The sequence below is a fragment of the Rhinatrema bivittatum genome, chromosome 5, assembly GCF_901001135.1.
Source record: "Rhinatrema bivittatum chromosome 5, aRhiBiv1.1, whole genome shotgun sequence".
NCBI classification, from domain to species: Eukaryota; Metazoa; Chordata; class Amphibia; order Gymnophiona; family Rhinatrematidae; genus Rhinatrema; species Rhinatrema bivittatum.
The window spans coordinates 76,995,085-77,019,259 of record NC_042619.1 but is presented as its reverse complement, the minus strand read 5'-3'; the positions used below and the strand labels follow the sequence as shown (position 1 = coordinate 77,019,259).

Below are 24,175 nucleotides of genomic sequence, written 5' to 3'. Positions count from 1 at the left end.
AGGTAAGCAGATTTTAAAACATGCTTGCGCGAAGGACATTCCTAGTTTTACCAAGCAGTCCAACAGGTTGCCCAGTCATAAAGACCCTTCTGGTCTTCAGCTTGCATTCCCCTCAGTTGACCCAGACACCCCACCCTGTCGTGTAAGGCCTAGAAAGATTTCTACAGATTTACACCTCATCAGGAGTAGCAGTAAATACATGCATCTAACAAGCCACCATGCACTGCGGTCCACGGTTTTGAAATATGGATTTATTTATTTATTTTTTGTTTTTTATATACCGATCTTCTTGCATTGGATGCAAATCAAACCGGTTTACAGTAAAACAATTCAACTTGCCAAGTAGCATTACATGGAACAAAGAACAAAGATTTACATGTATAACTGTTGGCCCTGCCCCAGAATGCCCATGCCCCACCCTATTTTTGCTCAAATATGCACATATATGCATGTAACCAGTGGTTTTTAAAATCTACACTCACGTACATCATACATACTCATGAATAAGGGCCTTTTAGCATCAGCAATAATTTTAAAACTTGCCCCTGTTTATACTTGAGGCAACAGAGGATAAAGTGACTTGCCCGAGGTCACAAGGAGCAGCAGTAGGATTGGAACCCTGGTTCATAGCCCACTGCTCTAACCACTATGCTATTCCTTGTGATGCGGTTGTATTCTGGCATGTAGTACTGTTCCTATCCCCGCCTCCCTTCAACAGAGAAGGTGAAGAAGAGGGTTATCAGGAGCTGTGAAAACTCACCTAGCCTTGGGCTGTAGCTATTGTTGAGCCTTAGCCTGCCACCTTTCTTTCTTCTGGCTTCTAGCGGGAAATTGCCAGGTTTAGACAGGCAGCACTCAATACTTCCAAAAATGGCATTCAGCGCTGCTTGCCTATACTTTGATTTTCCTTAGAAACTGGGGTGACTGTTGGGAGTTTTAGCGATTGTATTGTATGCAATATCTGTGTATGTAAAATATATATTTTATGTATTGCAAATATGATTGGCCTTTGGCCAGAAGGTGGTCTATAAAAACTTTAAAAATAAAAATAAATATCCGCCAGGGGATCATTAACATTTTCTTGGACCCCACTTGCTTGAAGCCAATTAAACCTTCTGGCTTCAATAGAGACAACTAAAATGCTCACCACAGTATCAAAGGTCTCATATGTGGACTAGATTATCTGCTTCCTGCACTCCGTGTCTCCCAAAGTATGCTGGAACTCAGTTTCACGAGGATCGCCTGAATCTACCAGTGTTTGAACACAAGTGTACATATATTGCATCATGAACAGCTGGTGGGCCGCAATCTTTACACTAAGCATTGAACCCTGAAGATCATCTTTCCATAAAGATATTCAATGCACTTTGGTCAAATCTTGGAGGTGCATCAGAATATTCCCTGGAGCACCTGACATTTTTTAAGAGATTCTACCACCACTGATTTGTACAGCAGTTTGACAACTCCAAAGCCAGGAGAGGCCTGGATTCTCTAAGTCAGGTATATCTGGCATACCACCAGCAGGCAAGACATAGGAATCTGCCATATTTTCATCTAGAGGTCCTTAAAGAGACCATGAACTGGGATGAAAGCAGACTCCATAAAAAGCTGGATAACCTGCAACTATAACAGCCTGAAAATATCCACTCTCATGTCCTCTCCCTTCCTGAGGCTGATGGACAGCGTATTTACCACTTTCTCCAGAAAAACAAGAGTAACTGAGCTTCTCAGGAGGCAAGATATGCTGCTGCAGGGCTATCATTGCCAGATAGCAGTACACTCATCCAAGGCAAAGACTAAAAGTGAGATGACTGAGTGAGGAACCTCTGATGATCTGATGGAGAGTAATCAGGTAGGATTCCGACTGTACAGATTTCACACCTTCTCCTGTGACACTGAGTGGACTTGCTCTCACTGGAAAATTTCTCAAGGGGACCCCTGTACATATCGGGGATTCCCCTAAATCCCACTGTGTAGAAAAAAAAGTTACTCCATCTTGAACTGAACAGGCTCCTTCCTCCTACTCTGGTTATCAGAAGGCAAAGAAAATTTCTTACCATCACAAACAGCAGGCCCACGATAGCAGAGATCTCTGCACTGGAATTGGCATGGCTACATCCTCCTCTGAAATTCAGATGGGTTCAACCTTTCTGGCTGCTGCTGTAGCAAGCAATGCCTAAGAAGAGCCTACTGGAGCAGGTACCAGGGCCTGGGACATGCTTGGTGCAAAAACACACCACACCAATGCTCTCCACTGACAGAAGTCAGACCCCACATCAATTGATGCTAGTACTTCTTTTCACGCCAACATTCTGTTTTCCATTGTAGATTACTGTCTCCCCACTCCAAGATGCTCTGTGCCAATGAAACAGATGACGCTGTGGTCTATTCCGGTATGCTTCACACCAAAACAACTTAAGGCACATTTGAATACACTGGGTCTGGGGCGTCCGAGAACAAAGTGCCTGGTGTCATGTAGTACCTCGTTATTGTATTTCCACGCCAAACTCAAACCCTAACTTGTAAGGCATCCGGAAACACATGTAAATCTCCAGTGTTTTATATGGTACCAGAGTGCGAAGAGGGCTCATTTGAGGGGGGGGGGGGGGTGGCTGTGCTGCTCACCTTGTCTCATGGCTCTGGGGCATTATCCAAGCATGGGCCTGAAACTCCTGTGGAGACATCCTGTTATAATTGATCTGGGCCCAGGAAACAGTAGCATTCTGTGTAGGTATCTGTGATAAACTTATGGTCTCCACACACACAAGCCTTAAACCTAACTGTGGGCTTCTTTACTTTGATTTCTCCATTCCAGATTTTTTTTTTGTTAAACATTATAGTTTGAGGGTTTGCCAAGGCAGTGAAAAAAATATCTGCAATTAGCAAATTCCAGGGAAAACAACAGAGAGATACTGGGGAATATGTCCATGCAGGCGCTTGGATGAAGAAAGACGAAGGGGGTCACAAGGTGGCAACCACACATAAGAGTTACTGCATATGAGAAAAAGTTCTGAGCTGCGAGAGTTAGGCCCATGCTAGTGCTGTCAGCTGGTTATGACTGATTTAAACCTGTGTTAATATAGAAAAAAAGATAGCACGATCATTCACCTTTGTCCATAACAGTGACCATTAGAATCAAAACAAAATTGCAGAAATTCTTCACTTTAGCAATAAGTATTACTGTCTACCTATTTACATTCAAGGTGCTAGTTAAGCTTCAGGGATTATAAAGCCTGAACCCTGGTCATTTTCAGACAGTATGCTGCTTCAAAAAAATTACTTTATGGCAAACAGATCAGGTCTATGGGAAAGTAAAAAGTACATGAAAACAAAGATGCTTTCGTGTTATTCAGCAGCATGTACTGCCGTTCTGGTCCATCTCAGTCTAGTTTGTTTTGTTTTCCCAGCAGGAGACATATTGGTGTTCTAGGGCCCAGTGCAATAATTGCAATGCTGAGTTTTTATAGGTTGGGTTGTTGCTGTTTTGAGTCCTGGGTATTAGAGCCGTCCCTCTTCCCCACATCTGACATGCCTATCCCTTGCCCCCCAAAATTAAGTAGTCAAATTATGCTTATAATCAAGCCCTACATGAATCTGACAACTAAAGGCTGTACCAGAGATGGGTTTACCTTCTACATAGTGGTGCTAAGTACTAACTGCATGAAGGTGAACCCTAACAGTGTTAGTTTTCAGATCAGATCCCAAAAGCTGTAAGAAGGCATTCAAGCAGTTTTTGTGCAGAGTAGAAGAAAGGGTCTAGGACCTCTCTCCTCACACCAAAAGGCAAAACTCCTCCATTGAAAACTGTATAATTTCCTTGTGGAATCCTTCCTAGAAGCCAAAAGAATGAGAGATGTCTTCAAGATAGGTTAAGGGAACTCAATGCTATTCTTTCAATACCCAGGCTGTGAAAGCTACAGTCCAAATGTCTCAATAAGGAAGGGGCCCATGAGATCATATTACTAGAATCTGAGTTTTAGCAAAGATTTTTTTGCCACTGGAGGAAATGGACAATAATTATACAGAAGACACTTTCCCCAGTCCAGGAAGAAAACATCCAAGGCTAGTTTGCCTTGAGTCCCTCTTCTGGAGCAAACGTTCAGGACCCTTCTAATGCAGAGGAGACAAATCTACCATGTTTGTCAATCATGGAACATATAATTTGCTACTCCCTTGTGGTTTCAGGATCTGGCTCATTCTCAGGTCGATACAGTAACGTGCAGTTAAAGATTCCCCGTCTAACGTGCTGGGAGCGCACAATACAGACGAGTAAGGCAATCCAGCGATACAGTCTCCAGTTTCACGCGTCCTTAGCGCTTCGTAAAATAGACACATAACCCTTTCCGCACGCAGCATGTATATGATGTGTAAATGAACGAATTAGCTGTATAATGAAGGAATTAGCTATTCCCCTCCGATACTGTAACGGGCGCTGATATTATCTCCTTAGTAACCCGCTGTTTTGCCGCGGCCTTAACGTGTTAGTTTACCGCCTCCCCCTAGTAGGTGTTAGGACTGTGAGTCTAGTAACAAATCCATCGACACCGCTTAAGATACTCAAAAACAATAAAACAATAAAAAAAAAAGCAATACAGAGATGATCGAGAAAATGTAATGCTGTGGGACACATAAAACCTGTCAGAAAAAAAAAAAAAATTTTAAATACCTGTCGGAGGGCCGCGTGGGTCCAGGCGGCCGGCGGCGGGAGCCGGGGGGCGGGTGGTCGCGTGTTAAATCTAGGCCGGGTCGCACAGGCACGCATTCATCCAGGCGGAGGAGCCGGCGGCGAAAGCAGCCGGCTCCTCCGGAGGAGGAATGCGCGCCTGTGCGACCCCTGCGATTCGGCACTCAAGGCGTGACGTCACGACGCTCGACGTCACGGCATGTGACTGCCTTGAGCACCGAATCGCAGGGGGGGTCGCACAGGCGCGCATTCATTCATCCAGGGGGAGGAGCCGGCTGCTTTCGTCGCCGGCTCCTCCGCCTGGATGAATGCGTGTCTGTGCGACCCGGCTTAGATTTAACACGCGACCACCCGCCCCCCGGCTCCTGCCGCCGGCCGTCTGAAACTAACGCACGTCCACCCGCCCCCGCCGCCGCCTGGAACAGGCGCCCACCCGCCCGCGGCCTAGATTTAACACGCGACCACCCGCCCCCCGGATCCCGCCAGCCGCCTGGACCCACACGGCCCTCCGACAGGTATTTAAAAATTTTGTTTTTTACACTTCCTGGTGCCTGTCATTTCAAATGTCATTTGAAATGACATTTGAAATGACAGGTACCAGCGCACCCAGGTTACTGTATAGGCGCTGTATTAAGCGCCTATACAGTAAAATGGGTTGCGCGGGCATAACCCTTCCCTAACGCTTCACAGCCGCGGCATGCATTTGCATGCAATTAGAAGAGAGTATCAGGCGCTAGGTCAAGAGAACTGTGCGTGCGGGGAGGAAGGGTGCGCCTGACACTGCCGCACTGTTTCTACCGCGGCCTTACAGTATCGAGCCGTCTGTTAGCCAGAATATTCTTGCCCACCAGGAATATGACCTTTAGGCCCATTCCCTGAGAAGTGGCTCAGGCCCACATCTGGACAGCTTTATAATAAATTTGCTCTTCCCTGTTTGGTCCTGTAGAACACTGTTCCCCAATTTTGTTGGCCAGTTGATCTTTGAAAGCTTTTAGTGTACACAATATCATGCATAGCTCTAGGAAATTTTTGTGGCGTTTTTCCTGAGCATATTAAAGGTCATAGTAGTGCTTCTTTACATGAGATCTCCAGCCCAGCTTGGATGCATCTGTAATTAGGACAATTTGAGTTGGAGGAATTTCAAATGAGATTCCTCTGGCCAGATCTGATTGAATTGGCCACTAGGACAAAGAATGTATGATATGCTGGGTGTCTTGGATGCTGTCATGAAGATCCTGGGTGGCCTGTGTCCACTGTGATCACAGGATCCATTGTGCTCGTCTCATATTAAGACATGCCAAGGGAATGGTGTGTACTGTTGATGCCAAGAGGCCCCATAACATGTTCCATACTATTGCCTATTGACTCAATTTTCATCACTGCAGATAGCAAAGATGCTTACCTGTAACAGGTATTCTCATAGGACGGCAGGATGTTAGTCCTCACACATGGGTGACATCGGATGGAGCCTGGCACAGAACTTTGATCTCAAACAAACAATCTAGAGATTTCAGCATGCCCTACTGAGCATGTGCAGCTGTAGTCATCATCCTGCCCCCTAGGCAGAGTCCCTCAGTCTTTCTCCGTGGAGCCATGTGGTCGCAGAAGCCGTGTGCTCACAGTATTCAGCTTTGCTCTCTTCTCAGTTTTTGTAAGTGATTTTTTTCTAGAGCTGCAGCTGTTTTCTTCCCTTTTCTATTTCTTTCCAACTGTCTGCTGGCCACATGGTGGGTTTTCCCCTGTGCAGCCTGGCAGAGACTTTTTTTTTTTTTTTTTTAGTAAAAACACCCACACCTCCTCCTGCAGTTTCCATTTTAGTGTCCTCTTTGCTCCGTTTCTATTTTTTCATGGTGCTGACAGGACTGGCTTATGCAGTCCGTCATTGATCCGTGTAGGCCACTGAGTCTGGGGACTCTCCTGAGTTCTACCCAGGCTGGAGTTCCATGGCAGTTCACTGATCAATTGGCATCAATGGATTCAGATGGTGGAAGGATCGAGGTCCATGCCATTCCTGTAGGGGGGGGGAGGGAGAGCTCATCCTCCCCACATTTCAAGGAACTAGTCTCCATGAGCGGGAGCCCTGGATGATGTTGCCTCCCCCTCCTGTTTGCCAGCTTTGACAATACAGTCTCCCTGGGTAAGAGGGTGAGTGGAGCCTGGGCCAACAGCTTGTTGCAGCACCTTGGTGCCATGCCCATGAACATTTGACCATACACAGCTTGACCAGCGTACCGTTCGCCTGACATGACGATGTTGGGACCGCATCAGGGACCAAGCCCATCTTTGTGACCATGATCACCCTTGACGCCTCGAGGTCCAGAGTCACCTTCATTGCCATCGAAGTGCGTGACTGCCCACAATGCCATAGTGGCCTCCTGTGTTGTTGGCATCGGTGGAACTGAAGCCTTGCTGCACCGGCTTGGGCATCGAGGGGGTGGAGTACAGTGTGTATGAAAAAGGGACTGTGTATGTGAGGGTGCTTGTTTGTAAGATAGAGGGACCCTTTTGAGGGGTTGTGTGTGCACGTGAGAGCATGTGGAGAGCGTGAGAGGGACCCTGTTTGAGGGGTTGTGTGCACGTGGAGAGATAGAAAGAGCATGTGGAGCGCGCGAGAGGGACCCTGTTTGAGGGGTTTGTGTGTGCGCGCGGAAAGATGGAAAGAGCATGTGGAGAGAGGGAGAATTGAGAGAGAGAGATCAAATTCTGAGAGTAGAGATAGAGTGGAAGGGGTTGAGCCTAGAAGTGGAGGGGAGACATACTGGAAAGCTGGAGAAGTTGGGGCCTGAGAGAGCAAAGTGGCCAGGCGAGTAGGAAGAGAGTGGAAGGGACACTGAATTTCTAGTGAAATCCTGCTCAAAATATTTAAAATTCTGCATCTTTAAGTAATAATTTTTCTGTATTAATTTAAATGTTGAGATTACTTACCTGATAATCTCCTTTTCCTTAGTATAGACAGATGGACTCAGAACAAGTGGGTATAGTGTGCTCGTGCTAGCAGTTGGAGACTGATCTGACGTCAGCACGGGTACATATACCCTCACAGGAAGTGAAGCAACTCAGTAATCTTCCTTGCAAAAGCTGTTATGGATATATGTGTACTGACGATCAATGAATTAGTGAAACAGGATTCCCCTGACCGATTGATAGTAGCTGGAGACCGCCAGTGCTTCCAACCGGAAGGCGTTGACACCTGGTAGAGTGGACGCTCTTATGTAAGAAAATGACATGGCGTACCTTGAATCGGTGAAACCCATGTACACTGGCAGCCGGGCGGGATGCTGAATCCATCTGTCTACACTAAGGAAAAGGAGATTATCAGGTAAGTAATCTCAACATTTCCTAGCGTGTAGCCAGATGGACTCAGAACAAGTGGGATGTACAAAAGCTTTACTCCCGGACTGGGCGGGAGGCTGCCTGAGGATAGCGTAGGACTGCCCTCGCAAATGCTGTGTCCTCCCTGGCCTGAACATCCAGATGGTAAAATCTGGAAAAGGTATAGAGGGAGGACCATGTCGCCGCCTTACATATCTCCGCGAGCGACAGCATCCTAGATTCTGCCCAAGAGGCCGCTTGCACTCTGGTGGAATGAGCCTTGACCTGCAGAGGTGGTGACTTCCCGGCCTCTACGTAGGCCGCTCTGATAACTTCCTTGATCCAGCGGGCTGTGGTGGGCCGAGAGGCAGCTTCCCCTTGCTTCTTTCCGCTGTGGAGGACGAACAGTTGGTCCGTCTTTCGTACTGCTTCTGTCTTATCCAGGTATCTGGGCAGCAATCTGCCGATGTCAAGATGGCGTAGGAAACTCCCTTCTTGTGATTTCTTCAAACCCGCCGTGGTCGGCAAAGATATGGTCTGGTTGAGGTGAAATTGTGAGACTACTTTAGGCAAGAAAGAGGGAACCGTGCGAAGATGGATGGCCTCTGGAGTGATTCTGAGAAAGGGATCACGGCAGAGATGCGGCGTGCGGAACACACTGCCAGCAAGAACACCATCTTCAAAGTTAGCGAACGGAGAGACAGGCCCCGAAGGGGTCTGAAGGTGGATCCTGCGAGGAAATCCAAAACTATGTTGAGGTTCCACAGGGGCACCGGCCACTTCAGTGACGGACGAATATGCTTGACTCCTTTCAGGAAGCGGGAAACATCCGGGTGCGTGGCAATGGTCTTGCCATCCCTCCTGGGACCGTAGCAAGACAGCGCAGCCACCTGAACCTTGATGGAACTTAGGGAGAGACCCTTCTGAAGCCTATCCTGCAGGAAATCCAGAACAATCCCTATCTCGGCCCAGGCTAGACTGAAGAAGAGAGGTTACTCGGAGCCAGTGATAGATACACTCCTCCGAGCTCGCAAGTTCTCCACATCACTAACATATATCAGGATCTGGAGAGTATTTGAAGCCTGGTGCGACACTCATGGCACCAATCCACATGCGACCACAATCCCTATTGGATTGGATTGGTGCCATGAGTGTCGCACCAGGCTTCAAATACTCTCCAGATCCTGATATATGTTAGTGATGTGGAGAACTTGCGAGCTCGGAGGAGTGTATCTATCACTGGCTCCGAGTAACCTCTTTTCTTCAGTCTAGCCCTCTCAAGGGCCAGACCGTAAGAGAGAATTGAGCTGGATCCTCGTGGAGGATGGGACCTTGACGTAGCAGGTCCCTGAGAGGAGGCAGGGGAAGAGGCTCCCCTGTCAGTAGTCTTCTCATGTCTGCGTACCAGGGTCTTCTTGGCCAGTCTGGTGCCACTAGAAGAACTAGGCCTCTGTGCCTCTGAATCTTGTGAATAAGGGCACCCAGCAGGGGCCACGGAGGAAAGGCGTATAGCAGAGTCCCTGGTGGCCATGGCTGAACCAGGGTGTCGATCCCGTGAGAGAACGGATCCCGCTTGCGGCTGAAGTATCTGGGGACTTGAGCATTGGACCTGTCCGCTAGTAAATCCATGTCCGGAGTCCCCCACCAATCCACAATCATCTGGAAGGCTGTGGGGGACAGCTGCCATTCTCCCGGACATAGGCTTTCCCTGCTGAGGAAGTCTGCCACGTTGTTGTCCCTTCCGGAAATGTGGACGGCGGAGATGTCCTGAAGATTCGCCTCTGCCCAAGCCATCAGCGGGGTTCTCTCTAGGGACACCTGTTGGCTTCTGGTTCCGCCCTGTCGGTTGATGTATGCCACTGTGGTGGCGTTGTCGGACACCACTCTGACTGCTCTGTTCTTCAATCTGTGAGCAAATCGCAGGCAGGCTAATCGGACTGCCCGTGCCTCTAGGCGGTTGATGTTCCACCCCGACTCTTCTCTGTTCCACCGCCCTTGGGTGGTGAGCTCTCCGCAGTGTGCTCCCCATCCGCTCAGGCTGGCATCTGTGGTGAGCAGAGTCCACGTGGAGGACATCTTCGACCCCCTGCTCGTGTGGTCGGACTGCAACCACCACCGTAGCTGGGTCCGCACTCTGGCGGGTAGAAGTAGATGCACGGTATAGTTCTGTAAACGGGGGCTCCACCGAGAGAGGAGGGAGTGTTGTAACGGTCTCATATGGGCCCTTGCCCATGGTACCACTTCCAGGGTGGATGCCATGAGACCGAGAACCTGCAGGTATTCCCAGGCTATGGGCCGGCTGGCTCCCATCAGGGACCGTAGACGGGTCTGGAGCTTTAACCTTCTCTTGGTGGTTAGGCTGACTTTGTCTGCCTGGGTGTCGAACCGGACTCCCAGGTATTCCAGTGATTGGGAAGGCTGTAGGCAACTCTTGCTTAGGTTGACTACCCATCCCAGGCTCTCCAGAAGGGCGATCACTCTGTCGGTTGCCCGATGGCTCTCCTCTCGTGATTTCGCTCTGATCAGCCAATCGTCTAGGTAGGGATGGACAAGGATTCCTTCCCGTCTGAGCGCCGCTGCTGCTGCTACGATCACCTTGGTGAAGGTCCGCGGCGCTGTGGCTAACCCGAAGGGCAAAGCCCGGAATTGGAAGTGTTGTCCCAGAACCTTGAAGCGTAGGTAGCGCGGATGATCCCGATGGATCGGGATATGCAGGTAGGCTTCTGACAAGTCTAAGGCCGTGAGGAATTCCTCTGGCTGCACTGCGGTCTTGACTGAGTGCAGAGTTTCCATGCGAAACCGCGGGACCCTTAAGTATCGGTTGACTGACTTGAGGTCCAATATGGGCCAGAAAGTGCCCTCTTTCTTGGGTACCATGAAATAAATGGAATAGTGCCCAGAATCCATTTCCCATGCAGGTACTGGGATTATGGCTTTCAAGGACAGGAGCCTCGCCAGGGTAGCTTCCAATGCTGTCTTCTTGTGGCTTGGACACGGAGATTCCACAAACTTGTCCGGAGGGATGTGATGGAAGTCCAGATAATACCCCTCTCGGATGATGGCGAGGACCCACTGGTCCGACTTAATCTTGACCCATCTGGGGTAGAAGAGGGTTAACCTGCCCCCTATGGCTTCGGCACCCCCGGATGGATCGGCTGATTCTCATTGTGGGGTGCGGCCGGGACCCGAACCCGAGCCGGCTCCCCTCCTGTGCTGCTTGGTCTGAAAGGACTGGTTCCTGGCCTGAGGACGAGGTGCCTGGTAGCAACCCCTATAGGGAGTGAAGCGTTGGGAGCTTCTACCTCTGGAGGGCCTCGGAAAGGTGCACTGGTTCCTCTTGGACCTGTCTTCCGGCAGTCGAGGTACTGTAGAGGCGCCCCATGTGCTGGCCAGTTTATCTAGGTCGCTGCCGAACAGAAGAGACCCCTTGAACGGCATTCTAGTGAGACGTGTCTTAGGAGCGCCGGCTGACCAGTTCCGTATCCAGAGCTGCCTCCTGGCTGCCACTGAGGATGAGACCCCCTTGGCTGTCGTACGGACTAGGTCGGAGGCAGCATCCGTAAGGAACGAGAGAGCTGACTCCATGTCAGCTGCCGGAGCATTGTTCCTGACCTGTGACAAACAAGAACGTGTTACCACTGTCAGCAGGTTGCGATTCGCAGAGACAGAGCTGCAACCTCAAAGATTTGTTTCAGGATGGCGTCCAGGCGCCGGTCATGAGCCTCCTTGAGGGCCGTCCCCCCCTCCACTGGAATGGTAGTGCGCTTGACCACAGTCCTAACCAAGGCGTCCACCTGAGGGCACGCCAGCATATCCTTGATTGCCGGGTCCAGGGGGTACATGCCCGACAGGGCCCGACCCCCTTTGAATGAGGCCTCCGGTGCATTCCACTCTAAATTGATCAGCTGTTGCGCCGCTTGCAGGAAGGGGAAATGGCGGGCCGTGGGACGAAAAACCTCCAGCAGGGGGTTCTGCGTGGATGCCTCCATAGTACTGGGGCCTGGAATAGCCAACTCAGTCAGGCACTGAGAAACCAGGTCGGAGAGATCTTCCTTGGGAAAGAACTGCCTCATAGTTCGGTATGGCTCTATCCCCGAGGGAAGTTCCCTCTCCTCGGGGGGATTCGGACTCGTCCTCAGAGACATCAGGGTCCGCATGAGCCGGACTGTCCGGAGGCGGTTGCCCGCGATAAGGGCGAGAAGGTCCAGGGGCAGGGTCAGCTGAAGCGGCAGCAGGGCCTGGACGGGAAGCTGACTGCATCTGAACAAAGGCATGGATCCCCTTAAATAAGTCCACCCAGGAAATGGAAGCGGTTTCTAGCCGTCGGGGTACCAAGTCCCCCGGAATTCCTGGCTGTTCAGGACGCCCCGCTAGATCCGGGGTGGCCCCTGGAGAACTATCGGTAAACCTCGGTTGAGACGGGTCCTGGCCCGAGGCTCCCACGGCCTCCTCAGATTGGGCACAAAGGAAGTCTGGCTCCTCGCTCTGCGTGGCTCTAAGCTGGCATGCTGAGCAGAGGCAGAGAGCTTTCACGCTGGAATCAGGAGGTGCCGCCTCTGAGGACACCAGGGCGTTGAAATGTTCCATCGCGGCTTGCGAATGCAGAGCACCGGTGCTTATGCTGCCAATATCAATAATATGCGCTCAACATACAATATGCGCTCAACAATATGCGGTCAGCAATATGCGCTAAATAATTACAATATGCACCCAATAATATGCGGTCGGTAATATGCGCTCAATAATATACAATATGCTCCCAATAATATGCGGTCAGCAATATGCGCTCAATAATATACAATATGCGCTCAATAATATGCGGTCAGCAATATGCGCTCAATAATATACAATATGCGCCCAATAATATGCAGTCAGCAATATGCGCTCAATAATATACAATATGCGCTCAATAATATGCGGTCAGCAATATGCGCCCAATAATATTCGGTCAGCAATATGCGCTCAATAATATACAATATGCGCTCAATAATATGCGGTCAGCAATATGCGCTCAATAATATACAATATGCACCCAATAATATGCGGTCGGTAATATGCGCTCAATAATATACAATATGCGCCCAATAATATGCGGTCAGCAATATGCGCTCAATAATATACAATATGCGCCCAATAATATGCAGTCAGCAATATGCGCTCAATAATATACAATATGCGCTCAATAATATGCGGTCAGCAATATGCGCCCATCAACAGGCGCCTAACATGGGCGCTCAATACCTGAACAAGGCAGACATGGCGACCTCCACGGCATGCCACATGCAGGCCACGCCGCTGATCCTCGTACCTCGGAGACCAAAAAGTAAGAGATGTACGCCTTACCTGATCCTCGGCGCTTCCCGGCTGTAACCCGGGCGGTCTCCGGCTGCGGGGGGAGAGGGGAAATACCTTCACCGCCGCACTTGAGGAAACGCACCCGCTGCCTCTAAGCCACCAAACTCGTCTCGCTCGGGGCTAAGTCCACGCCGGGACCAAGGCACCTCTCAGCCAGGCCCGAGCCCTTCTCGCTCGGGGGCTAGATCCCTGCCGCGATTCGGCCACCGGACCGAGGCGTAGACCTCCGAGGGATCGCGGAAATCACCCCGGGAAACTCAACTGGGGAAGGGACCCGAGGGTATCACCGCAGGAGTGCGGGGCTCATCTTCTGAGAAAATAGAAAGTAGATTTGGAAAACACGCTCAGCGAGCGTGCAGGAGCTCCAAACTGCTTTGGAGACGGAAATTACTGAGTTGCTTCACTTCCTGTGGGGGGATATGTACCCGTGCTGACGTCAGATCCGTCTCCAACTGCTACCACAAGCACACTATACCCATTTGTTCTGAGTCCATCTGGCTACACGCTAGGAAAATGTAATTACTTAAAGACTGTCATGTATACTGTGTTATTTAACCAATATAAAGTATGAAGAATTTTGCAGAATTTTAAGTTTTTGCGTGCAGAATTCCCCCAGGAGTAATACTAAGAATTTGAGAAACATTTCCAGGTCACAGAAATATATGGGTGTAAGCATCCTTTAAATTTAGGAAACATAACCATGCTTTCTTTTTCCAGGAAGAGAAAGAAATCAAAGAAATCAAACTTTTCCTTTATTAGGAATTTAGATCTTAGGTCTAGGCTTGGATGGAGACCCCCTGTTTTCTTTGGAATCAGGAAGTATTTGGAATAAAATCTCCACCCTCTTTCTCCTGGAGGAATAGGTTTGACCATATTAGCCTCCAAGAGGGAGATAAGCAAACCAGGAATGTATTGGAGGGCAATTATTTATTTATTTATTATTATTAACTAGATGTACTCTGTCACGCGTGGCCGTGGCTCAGTCTGGTTTAATTTCACAATGCACATTAGCTCTGCTCCGGCCATCCCAACTCCCTCCCCCCCTTCCCCGGCGGTGGACAGACTGGCTCGGCGACTCTTTTACCCTTTCCTCCTCCTGTGTGTAACTGTCCGGCAGTCCCTACTCCCTCCCCCCTTCCCCAGCAGTGGAACGGCTGAGCCGTTTCTTGGAGGGGAGACTCGTCTGCCCTTTTCTCCTCCCCTCTGTGACACCCAGCACGTAGCGCAGAGCTCTATGGTCCGTCGGTCAGAGCCCATTTATATTGTAGATAGAGTGTGTTACAGATGGCGCTGTTTTTCCCAAAAAGCATGTTTTTACCTGTCACAGGTGTGACATCTATATAATATAGGTATATAAAAACACACGCGAAATCGAATGCAACATTGTGTCATTGTTCAAAGCAATCAGTGAAGAACTTTCAGAGATTTAAGATTTTGAACAAACGAACATTTTTATTTATAAAGATTTTTTATATGCAGACATTTGATCGAGATATCACATCAGTTTACATTTAGGTACTGTAGGTATTTCTCTATCCCCAGAGGGCTTACAATTTAAGTTTTGTACCTGAGGAAATGGAGGGTAAAGTGACTTGCCTAAGGTCACAAGGAGCAACAGCGGGATTCAAACCCTGGTCTTCTGGTTCGTAGTCCACTGCTCTAACCACTAGGCTATTCTTCCTCCCCAAAGAGTTTTTCTATCAACTAAGCAGGAACATCCTCTCAGGTTCATCTTCCTGCACGTTGTAGCATGACACTTGTTCCAATAGTAACACTTCGCCATAGGTAACCGAAAATGTAAAGGACTTTTAAAATTAAAAGATGACAATAGTTTCTCAAGGCAAAAAATGGATCTATTAAGGAGAACATATTAGTTACATATTTTCTACACTTATTTCACAATACAATGGAGCCTTGTGAAGTCAATACCTGTTAATTCTTACCAAGAGAACAGGTTTCATAATTCTACACAGTAGTGCCAGACAATATCCATCAATTTATAATCAATTACTAGCAAAAGCACCTGTGAAAGGAAGGAAAGAAACCAAGTCTCAATGAATACTCCTAGTAATGAAGCTTACACAATGAATACTCCTAGTAATGAAGCTTACACAAAAATCTCTAGACTTCCTGAGAATTTGAATTAATTAGTATGTGATGATGTCATGAATGAAAAGTGATGTCTTTAAGAACACACCATGCTTACCTGTGATGAGGGCATCAGGTCTTGACTGCTCCTTTCTCCATGCAGGTACAAACACTGTAATATCTTTATGACCTCTTTCCAAAAACCAATCTACTGCCAGTTTTATTCCTCGACAAGAAAACAATTCTTTGTTCCCATGACTGAAACAGAACACAAAATTATATTACAACTTCTTTATGCACTTTTATATTTTGAGAATTAAAAGCAAACTTAAGGTGTGCTACTGAATTATCACACGACTGCAAATTCAAATCAAGGAAAGTTGAAAACTCTGACAATGGAGACTGGCTCATGCAGTGTGTCACTTAAGTAAATTCATTTTACTATAGTCAGTAGGTTTTTATTACAAGTTATTTTCAATCGCATTTCAATATAGAATGCTTTGCAATATTTGAAGTTCGTGTGCAGGGCAGAACTTTAAGCATCACAATAAGTAATCTACCTCAAAGCCCCAATTTGCAAGAGCTACCTGCAAATTAAAGTATAAGCAATTTCCATATCCATAAAATTTATTTATAGAGTCTTCTATAACGATATTAGTAGAGACATCATATCGGTTTACATCGAACTATAGGGAGGAAAATTACAAAAAACAGGGGAATGGGGAGGGGATACAAAGAAACCAAGAGAATAGCAAGGAAGGCGCAGAACAAACACAGGTGAACTTGAGAACAAATGCAATGGCAATTCAAACAATATAACATTACAGTGCACAGGAGGAGTAACTGGGGTGGGGCTGTTAAGGGTTTTGTGAGAAGGCTTGTTTGAAAAGACAAGTCTTTAATTGGGATCTGAATTTTATAATGCATGGTTCTAGCCTGAGGTAGGTCAGAAGTGAGTTCCAATGCATGGGGCCAGCAATGGAGAGCACCTGATCCCTCGTGGAAGTGAGGTGTGCTTTCTTTAATGAGGGCACAAGGAGGATCCCTTTGTTAGAGGTCCTGGTGGGCCAATTCAGGCATGTGAGGTGGAAGGGCTCGTCGAGCCAGTTGGAATTGTGTGTGTATATATGGCTTTGTGGATAGTGGTAAGGGTTTTATAGAGGATACGAGATGGCCTATAGCCGGTGCAGGTCCTTAAGGATAGGGGAGATGTGATCATATTTATGTGCATTGGAGATAGTTCTGGCTACTGCATTCTGCAGCATTTGGAGGGGTTTTATGGAGTAGTAGGGTAAGCCAAGGAAGAGGGGAGTTACACAGGGACCACCACATGGGATCTAGTGAAGTGCAGAAAAATGTAAAGGGTTCCTTAAAATTATGAACTGGAGAAACAAGTCTGTCAAGGTAAGGTGAGAGTTTGCTTACCATAAATGGAATTCTACGTAGACAGAATTAGCCATGATCTGTGGGTGATGTCATCCAAGGGCACTGAATATACCCACCTATCTAGCTCAGTACAATTTTACTACTGAGCATGTGCAGGAGCTCCTGGCACACATGCTGCCTCATGAGTCCAAGTCCATTGTAGGATTTAATTTTAGCAAAGTAGTTGACTCTCTAAGGAGGCAGGTAGGTATCAAGTTCAGCTAATTCATCCCGTCTATGGAGAATCCCGTTTCACAGTAAGAAAACTCTTCAATCGGGGCCGAATTAACTTCGACATATGAAGTTCCAAACCAAAAGGTTGGATAGCGGAGTACCTATTGAATAAGCATCCTGGTTCCCCCATGGAGAGTGGACTACTGGGTGAACAGGATATGCAAAACTGCTTGTCCAAAGTTATTTTTAGTTCTTGATGGATTGTCCAGATAGTAGTGAGATGTGAAGGGAGTGAAATGCAGAAACCACTATAGGTAGCATCACTTTATTGTGAAAATACTGCAGATGCAGAGAGCATGTAACTAATGCCTGTAAATCTACTGATTGTTCTAGCCAAAGTGATAGCAACTAAGACCTCCACCTTCCACATTAGAAACTTCAAGGAAGCAGATTGCAGTAGCTCATGGATAGGTTTAATCAATTATGCTAAAATTTTGAGATCCCATGACATAGGGAGGTTTTACAACTGAAGGTTTTGTATGCCATAAGCCATTCATGAATTCTGAATCCAGAAGATGAAGGGAGATCAGCTTTCCATTCATTCAAGGGTGGTAAGGAGCGATGGCACTAAGATGCACTTTCGCCAACTACGTACTGAATCCTGATGAGGATTACAGGTGAACGGGTTCAGAGAGCCTGCCTGACACCAAGATGAAAACATTTCCACTAAAGCACTCCTAACCATTCCTAATACTATCGCTAAACCCCTAGCGGGCATCATCAATTGCTCCCTTTCCCTCGGCACAGTCCCAGACACCCTTAAGCATGCAGTTGTCAAACTCCTCCTCAAAAAACCTTCTCTGGACCCCAATGACCCAGCTAATTATCGTCCCATTTCTAACCTTCCTTTTATCGCTAAAATCATGGAAAAGGTGGTCAACTCCCAACTTATGGATTACCTAGACAGCAACTTCATCCCTTACAATTTGGTTTTCGTAAACACTAACACTGAAACCCTCTTACTCACCCTCTCATTGACGCCCTCCTCATAGGCCTAGATCAAGGTCACTGCTACATCCTTTCCCTCCTTGACATCTCCTCAGCGTTTGACACAATAAGCCACAACCTCCTCCTCTTCCGCCTCTCTGACATAACCCTCCTTTGGTTTAAATTCTACCTGGCCAACAGACAATTCTCTGTCAAAATAGGCAACTCAGGATCTACACACTTCTGCCTCACCCAAGGAGTACCCCAAGGCTCCTCCCTTTCCTCCACCCTATTTAATATATACTTCATGCCCCTCTGCCAGCTCCTATCTGACCTCAGCCTCAAATTCTACATCTACACTGATGATATCCAAATCATCATACAGATACAAGAATCTATCTCCGAATCACTAAAATTCTGGAGAAATGTCTCGCTTCCATAAACTCCCTACTCACAAATCTCCACCTTGCCCTTAATTCCACCAAGACAAAACTGCTCTTCATATCCAACCACCAAAGTCCCAAACCCTCCCTCTCAAGCGACCCAGCATTCAGCTCTATCTCCTCTCAGCCCTTCGTACGAGACCTTGGTTTCCTGATTGACCAGCAATTAAACTTGAAAAAAACATCAATAATGTCCTAAAGGAAGGCTTCTATAAGCTCAATGTTATGAAAAAACTCAAACCCTTACTCCATACCGTCATACATGCAACCCTCTCATCCAAATTGGACTACTGCAACTCCCTCCTTTCTAGGCCTCCCCTACTCCACCATAAAACCGCTCCAAATGCTGAAGAATGCTGTTGCTAGAACCATCACAAATGCCCGTAAATCCGACCACATAACCCCCATCGGCTCCCGATCCCTTCATCCTATACAAAACCCTTACCATTCTACACAAATCCATCTACAAACACAACTTTAGCTGGCTCGACAAGCCCCTCCATCCACCCCACCAGAGCAACCCGTAAAGGCACTCTCCATATCCCATCCCTCAAGAATGCACACCTCTCCTCCACAAGGGATCAAGCCCTATCCATTGAAGGCCCCACCCGCTGGAACTCACTACCCACGAATCTCCGCCTTAAGCCTTGCACCATCAAATTCAAGAAAAAGTTAAAGACCTGGCTCTTCAAACAGGCATACCCAGATTAGGGCCCATGCACCATAAACCCACTGCCACAGAATTATGCTTCTAAATTACTAATTTTTATGTTATGTTAACATGTTATTTCTCATCTGTTATAATTCTTGTTCCTCTTCTTATTTTTACTCGTTTTTGTTCACTGCAGTCCCATTCCCCTTGCCTGTTCTATGTATTTTCTACCTTCAGTTTGATGTAAACCGATATGATGTACCCACTAATATCGGTATAAAAAAGCCTCTAAATAAGTATGCCCTTCTGGTGGACAGCTTTCTAGTCATAATCATGATATCCTCAATGTCCTTGGATAGTAACAAGGAAACTACCAAGTGCTCAACAGACATGCTATCAAGCTGAGGGAGGGGAGGCTTGGGTGACTGACAACCCTTCTCCTCTGGCTCCTACAAGATTCGAAGAGCAAACTGACAATTAGATGAGGTAGGACGACACCTGACTGAGCCACACCAGGGTATGGTTCAACTTAACAAGAATTGATTATGAAACCTAGGGACTGAAGCAGTTGTATTGTCTTCTGCAAGAAGTCTAGTGCCCCCATTTCAGAAGATCCTATCAGCCAGTTCTCCAGGTAAGGGAAATACAAATCCACCACTATTGCCAAGCATTTTGTGAAGACCCTTAGGGCCACCAAAAGGCTGAAAGGTAGAACCTTGTTATTGGTGGTCTCACCATGAATCAGATATTTCCAGCAACATGGATGGATGGGGATGTGAGCATATGCATCCTTCAGATCAAGCGTGCAATCTAATCTCCTGCTTGGACGAAGGGCAGGATGGTGTGAAGGGCATTCATTCTAAATTTCTCCCATAACAACCCTCTGTTCAGTCTTTATAAATCCAGGATGAGTCTCAATCCCTCAACTTTGTTTAAAAAACAAAAAAATTCCACCGATCTTGCAGTCTCAGCAGATTACATACATACATATTCAACACAATCCAGTAAAACAATCAAAATCACATCAAAACTGCACATTTTACATATTCAAAACAATCCAAAAGAAAAAAGAAAGACAAAACCCAGGGGAAACTATGCTGGACCTTCAGTGAAAGCTAAGGTGAAAAAATTTGATTTGAGAAGCTTTCTAAAATGAAGAAAAAATTGTTCCATAAAGTAGGGCCTGCAATATAGAAAAATCAGTTTCCTAGATTCTGTGAGGAATACCTGGCTTAAAGATGGAATCGCGAGGATCCAAGATGGCGGAGAGGTAAGACGTGTGTGAGCGTCTCTCTCCAAAATTTCCTTACCGTTGTTTGATGCCGCATTCGGGCCGCAAGAAGAGAGCGAGGGAGCGGCTAGCTCTAGAGCCCCCCTCGACTCATGTGGTCCTAGGACCTATGGACGCCCACATTCGTCGGGGAGCTGAAACCCCCGGCATGAGCTCGCTGGCTGAGTCTCGGAGGGAAGAAGTGTCCGAGGGCAGCCCAGAGCAATTCTATCCATCTTCGCCGGAGGATAGACGCCCACCCGGGAACCCTGCTGAAAGACACGCCGGTCTGCGTCGAGAGGAACCAGAGGTACAGGGTATAGGTGCCTCAGGGGAATCCTCTCTGGAGCCCACGCTGACGGAGGTCAGTCTTTCTACGTTAATACATCCGGGTCCTGGGACGGGAGGAATGCCAGAAGTTGAGCCGTAGCAAGCAGGGAGTGGAGAGACGCCAGAGCGACCATCACGAGAATTAAGAGGAGGAATATCAACATTGAACGAAGGGGAAAGTGCTGAAAATGCGGCCCAAGTATGTCAGCTGGTAAGACCACAAAATTTTACGCTACAAACGATATGGGAAGCGATAAAAGACACTAATAATAACATTCAGAGACAGATTCTTTCAACAGTTAAAGCAGTTGAAAATTTAGAAACTAGAATGCTAACTGTTGAAAAAGACCTTGGGGAAAATATGAAAAAGGTGCAATCAATGGAAGTAAAAACGGACAGTTTAAATAATCTTCAAAGCAATTTAATTAAAGAAAATCAGATTCTACAACAAAAAGTGGAAAATTTGGATAACCAGATACGTGCTAGACATTTGAGATGTATTAATTTTCCTAAATTACCATATATGAATGCTAAAGATCTTTGGAGGAAATATATGTTAGAAAATTTAAAGATTACTGAGGAGACTTTGCCAATAATATCTAAGGCTTTTTATATACCCTCAAAAAGAATTATTGAAAGTAATTTGGACAATTTCCAGATATTAGCCCCAAGGGAAACAACACCAACTATGAATATTTCAGAGCTGCTGGAGCAGTCGGAAGAAAACACAGTGATTCCATCTACACTTATAGTGGTCTTCTTATTACAATCAGACAGAGAATGGGTGTTCAAAAAGTACTTTTCTCATCGTCATGAAAATTTTTTGGGCATTAAAGTTCAGATATTCCCTGACCTCGCGAGAACGACGCAGAAGCGTCGTCAACAATTTATTTTGTTAAAATCACAAGTGTTAGAATTGGGAGGGATGTTTATGCTTAAGTTTCCATGCAAGTGCTTGGTTAAATTTCAAGGGAATTCGTTTCTGTTTTTTCTCCCCTCGCAACTAACATCCTTTATTTCTAGTAGAAGGGACCCCTTGGTGTCCTCCTCCCCTGTGAGTTGATGTATACTTCTAAAGGCAATTTAAAAAGGTCTATAAAATAAAATGTGACTCCCCTATAGTTGATTTTTTGTTTAAATATATTTCCTTAAGGTTGTGAAATCTTGGATCCAATTTTGTGGGCTAAAAGATTTATACTTCACTGTTTTTTCAAAATAAATAGGTTACAATGTGTATTACTTTATTGTTAAAAAAAAAAAAAAAAAGATGGAATCACCAATAGGTGTTGCGAGGAAGAGCAAAGGCAACGCGTCAGTTGATATTTCCAAATTGTTGTAGCCAAACAAGAGGAAGCATGTTCATGGAGGACCTTAAAAACCCACTTCAGTGTTTTAAACGTCATATGCCAGCAGATGGGCAGCCAGCGCAGGTTTGCCAGAACTAGAGAAATTTGATTGTGCAGTGGATTACCAATAAGCCAGGCTGTGGAATTTTGAATCAGCTGGAACACTTGCAGGTAGGAATTGGGAAGACTCAAAAACAGAAATTGAGGTAATACAGCAACACCACAAAAGACTGTGTAACTGAATAAAAATCAGAATAGAGTAATGGCTTTAAAGGATGAAATAAGCAGAGCTTATAATAGGATAATTGCACTAGCTTGTCAATATCTGGACGCATAGATAAGGAAGAATCAGTAACAAACCCCAAACAGAGTGCCCTCAGTTGGATTGGGATAGTATGTCTGCCAAAATAGAAGTGTAGAGAAAATTCCCCTGGCAGACTCCGGGATAGCAACACAATTTCTGTTTTCTTTACATTGAGGGCTAGTCTTATCCATCCAGTCCTTAACCCTCAAATATGTGGATAGGTTTTCCAATGCAGTAGAGAAAGACCAGCACAAAGCTGGGCAAAGTAAATATTAAAAAGAGTTGGGGAAAGACGAGCCCTGAGGGATCCCAAAGATAAGGGGACATAGCCTAGAAGAGGCAACCCCAATCATCTCTTGATATTGCCGCTGAGAGAGAAAAGAAAACCAAAAGAGAACTTTAGACCAGATACCTAGTGCTTCCAAACAGTTCAGCAATAACTCATGATTGAGTGCATCAAAAGCAGATATGTCTAACACAAATAATTTTGTCCCTGAGCCAAAACTATGGCGAATCTCATCAAAGCTGGAAAGCAATGACTGTGTGCTATGATGTGGATAGATGCCAGATTGTGAACTATTGAGAAGTTTTTTCTCCTCCAAAGATTTTTGAAGCAGAGTATGAACCACCTTTTCAATAATTTTTGAAAGCAGTAGCAATGTAGAAATAGGACGATAGAAGGTTCTGATGGGTCTAAATCAGTCATCTTTAATAGTGGGCACACAAAAGCAACCTTGAGAGAGTTTGGCAAGAGATTCTCGGATAGAGAGGCATTGACAATCTTAGTAAGACATGAGCTTACCTCAGGGTGCAGAACTTTGATTAAAGTACTAGAGCATGAATTGAATGAACAAAAATCGTCCTTCATATGTCCCAAAATTGCAGTGAGTTCAGCACACAACAGAAAGAGAGAGAGAGTGCCAGAAGACAATCGGAAGAACAGCTCTTGGAAAGTGTAATATTAAAGGAGCTTGAAAAATAATGTACAGTTTGAGTAATCTTCCTGTAGAAAAATTAAAGCAAGTGTTTCACATGAAGGAAGTGATACCCACAAAGATCATTAGATGGTGGAATCACCAGACAATGAACTAACCTAAATAGTTCATGGGGTTGAGAAGTGGCAGCAGAGACCCTTATGGAAAGCCATGAGCATTTGGAGAGGTCCAAGCTACCCTTGCAAACTGTAAGTTTAACCCAGTAAATGGCAAGGTGTACATCTGACTTGTTTTTCTGCCAACAACACTTATGGCCCAGAATACCAAGGGGCAGACTTTTGCCTTTGAACAGAGTGTGCTCTCATAGGTCCCAACACATTTAAGGAAGAATGAAGGTCTGTCAGTGATTGGTCAAACTTTCGACATCTGATAAAGAATGGTAAGAGCAGGGACCCACAGACCGCAGCTGGTCCATATCAATTGGGCGGCATTGCAAAATCTTTTGGAGGGGCCACAACAATATTTTATTTTACACATTTTTTCTATACCAGTGTATGGACCAAACCTTCACATCAGTTTACAACTTCGACATAAAAATACATTATATCATACAAAATAAAAAAATGTACATACATCATTAAAATTTACAACCCTTTTACAAAACTAAAACATATATCCTAGAATTACTGTACTTGAAACCTTCTTCAAAATTATGCATTGCTGTATCTGTCAGTTGCTTTTTCTCAGCTGTTACTCTCGTTAAAGGCCTATTTGAACAGCCGTGTTTTAAGTAGTTTTTTTAAATTCTAGCTGCCTGATGAAAGCAATGGAATTGCAAATAGCCCTTTGTTCGAAGAAGATCTTAAGTTG

The 24,175-nt window shown here is 46.2% G+C and overlaps 1 protein-coding gene across 7 annotated transcripts in view; it reads right to left on the bottom strand.

Moving 5' to 3' along the window:
- The window catches only part of ZC3H12C (zinc finger CCCH-type containing 12C), a 168,755-nt gene that overhangs the window by 25,601 nt on the left and 118,979 nt on the right, over nt 1-24,175 (bottom strand). For all 7 annotated transcript variants that reach the window (XM_029602481.1, XM_029602482.1, XM_029602480.1 and 4 more), the window contains one exon: nt 15,558-15,697. In XM_029602481.1, coding sequence (XP_029458341.1) covers nt 15,558-15,697 — 140 coding nt within the window. The remainder of the gene's footprint in view (nt 1-15,557; nt 15,698-24,175) is intronic.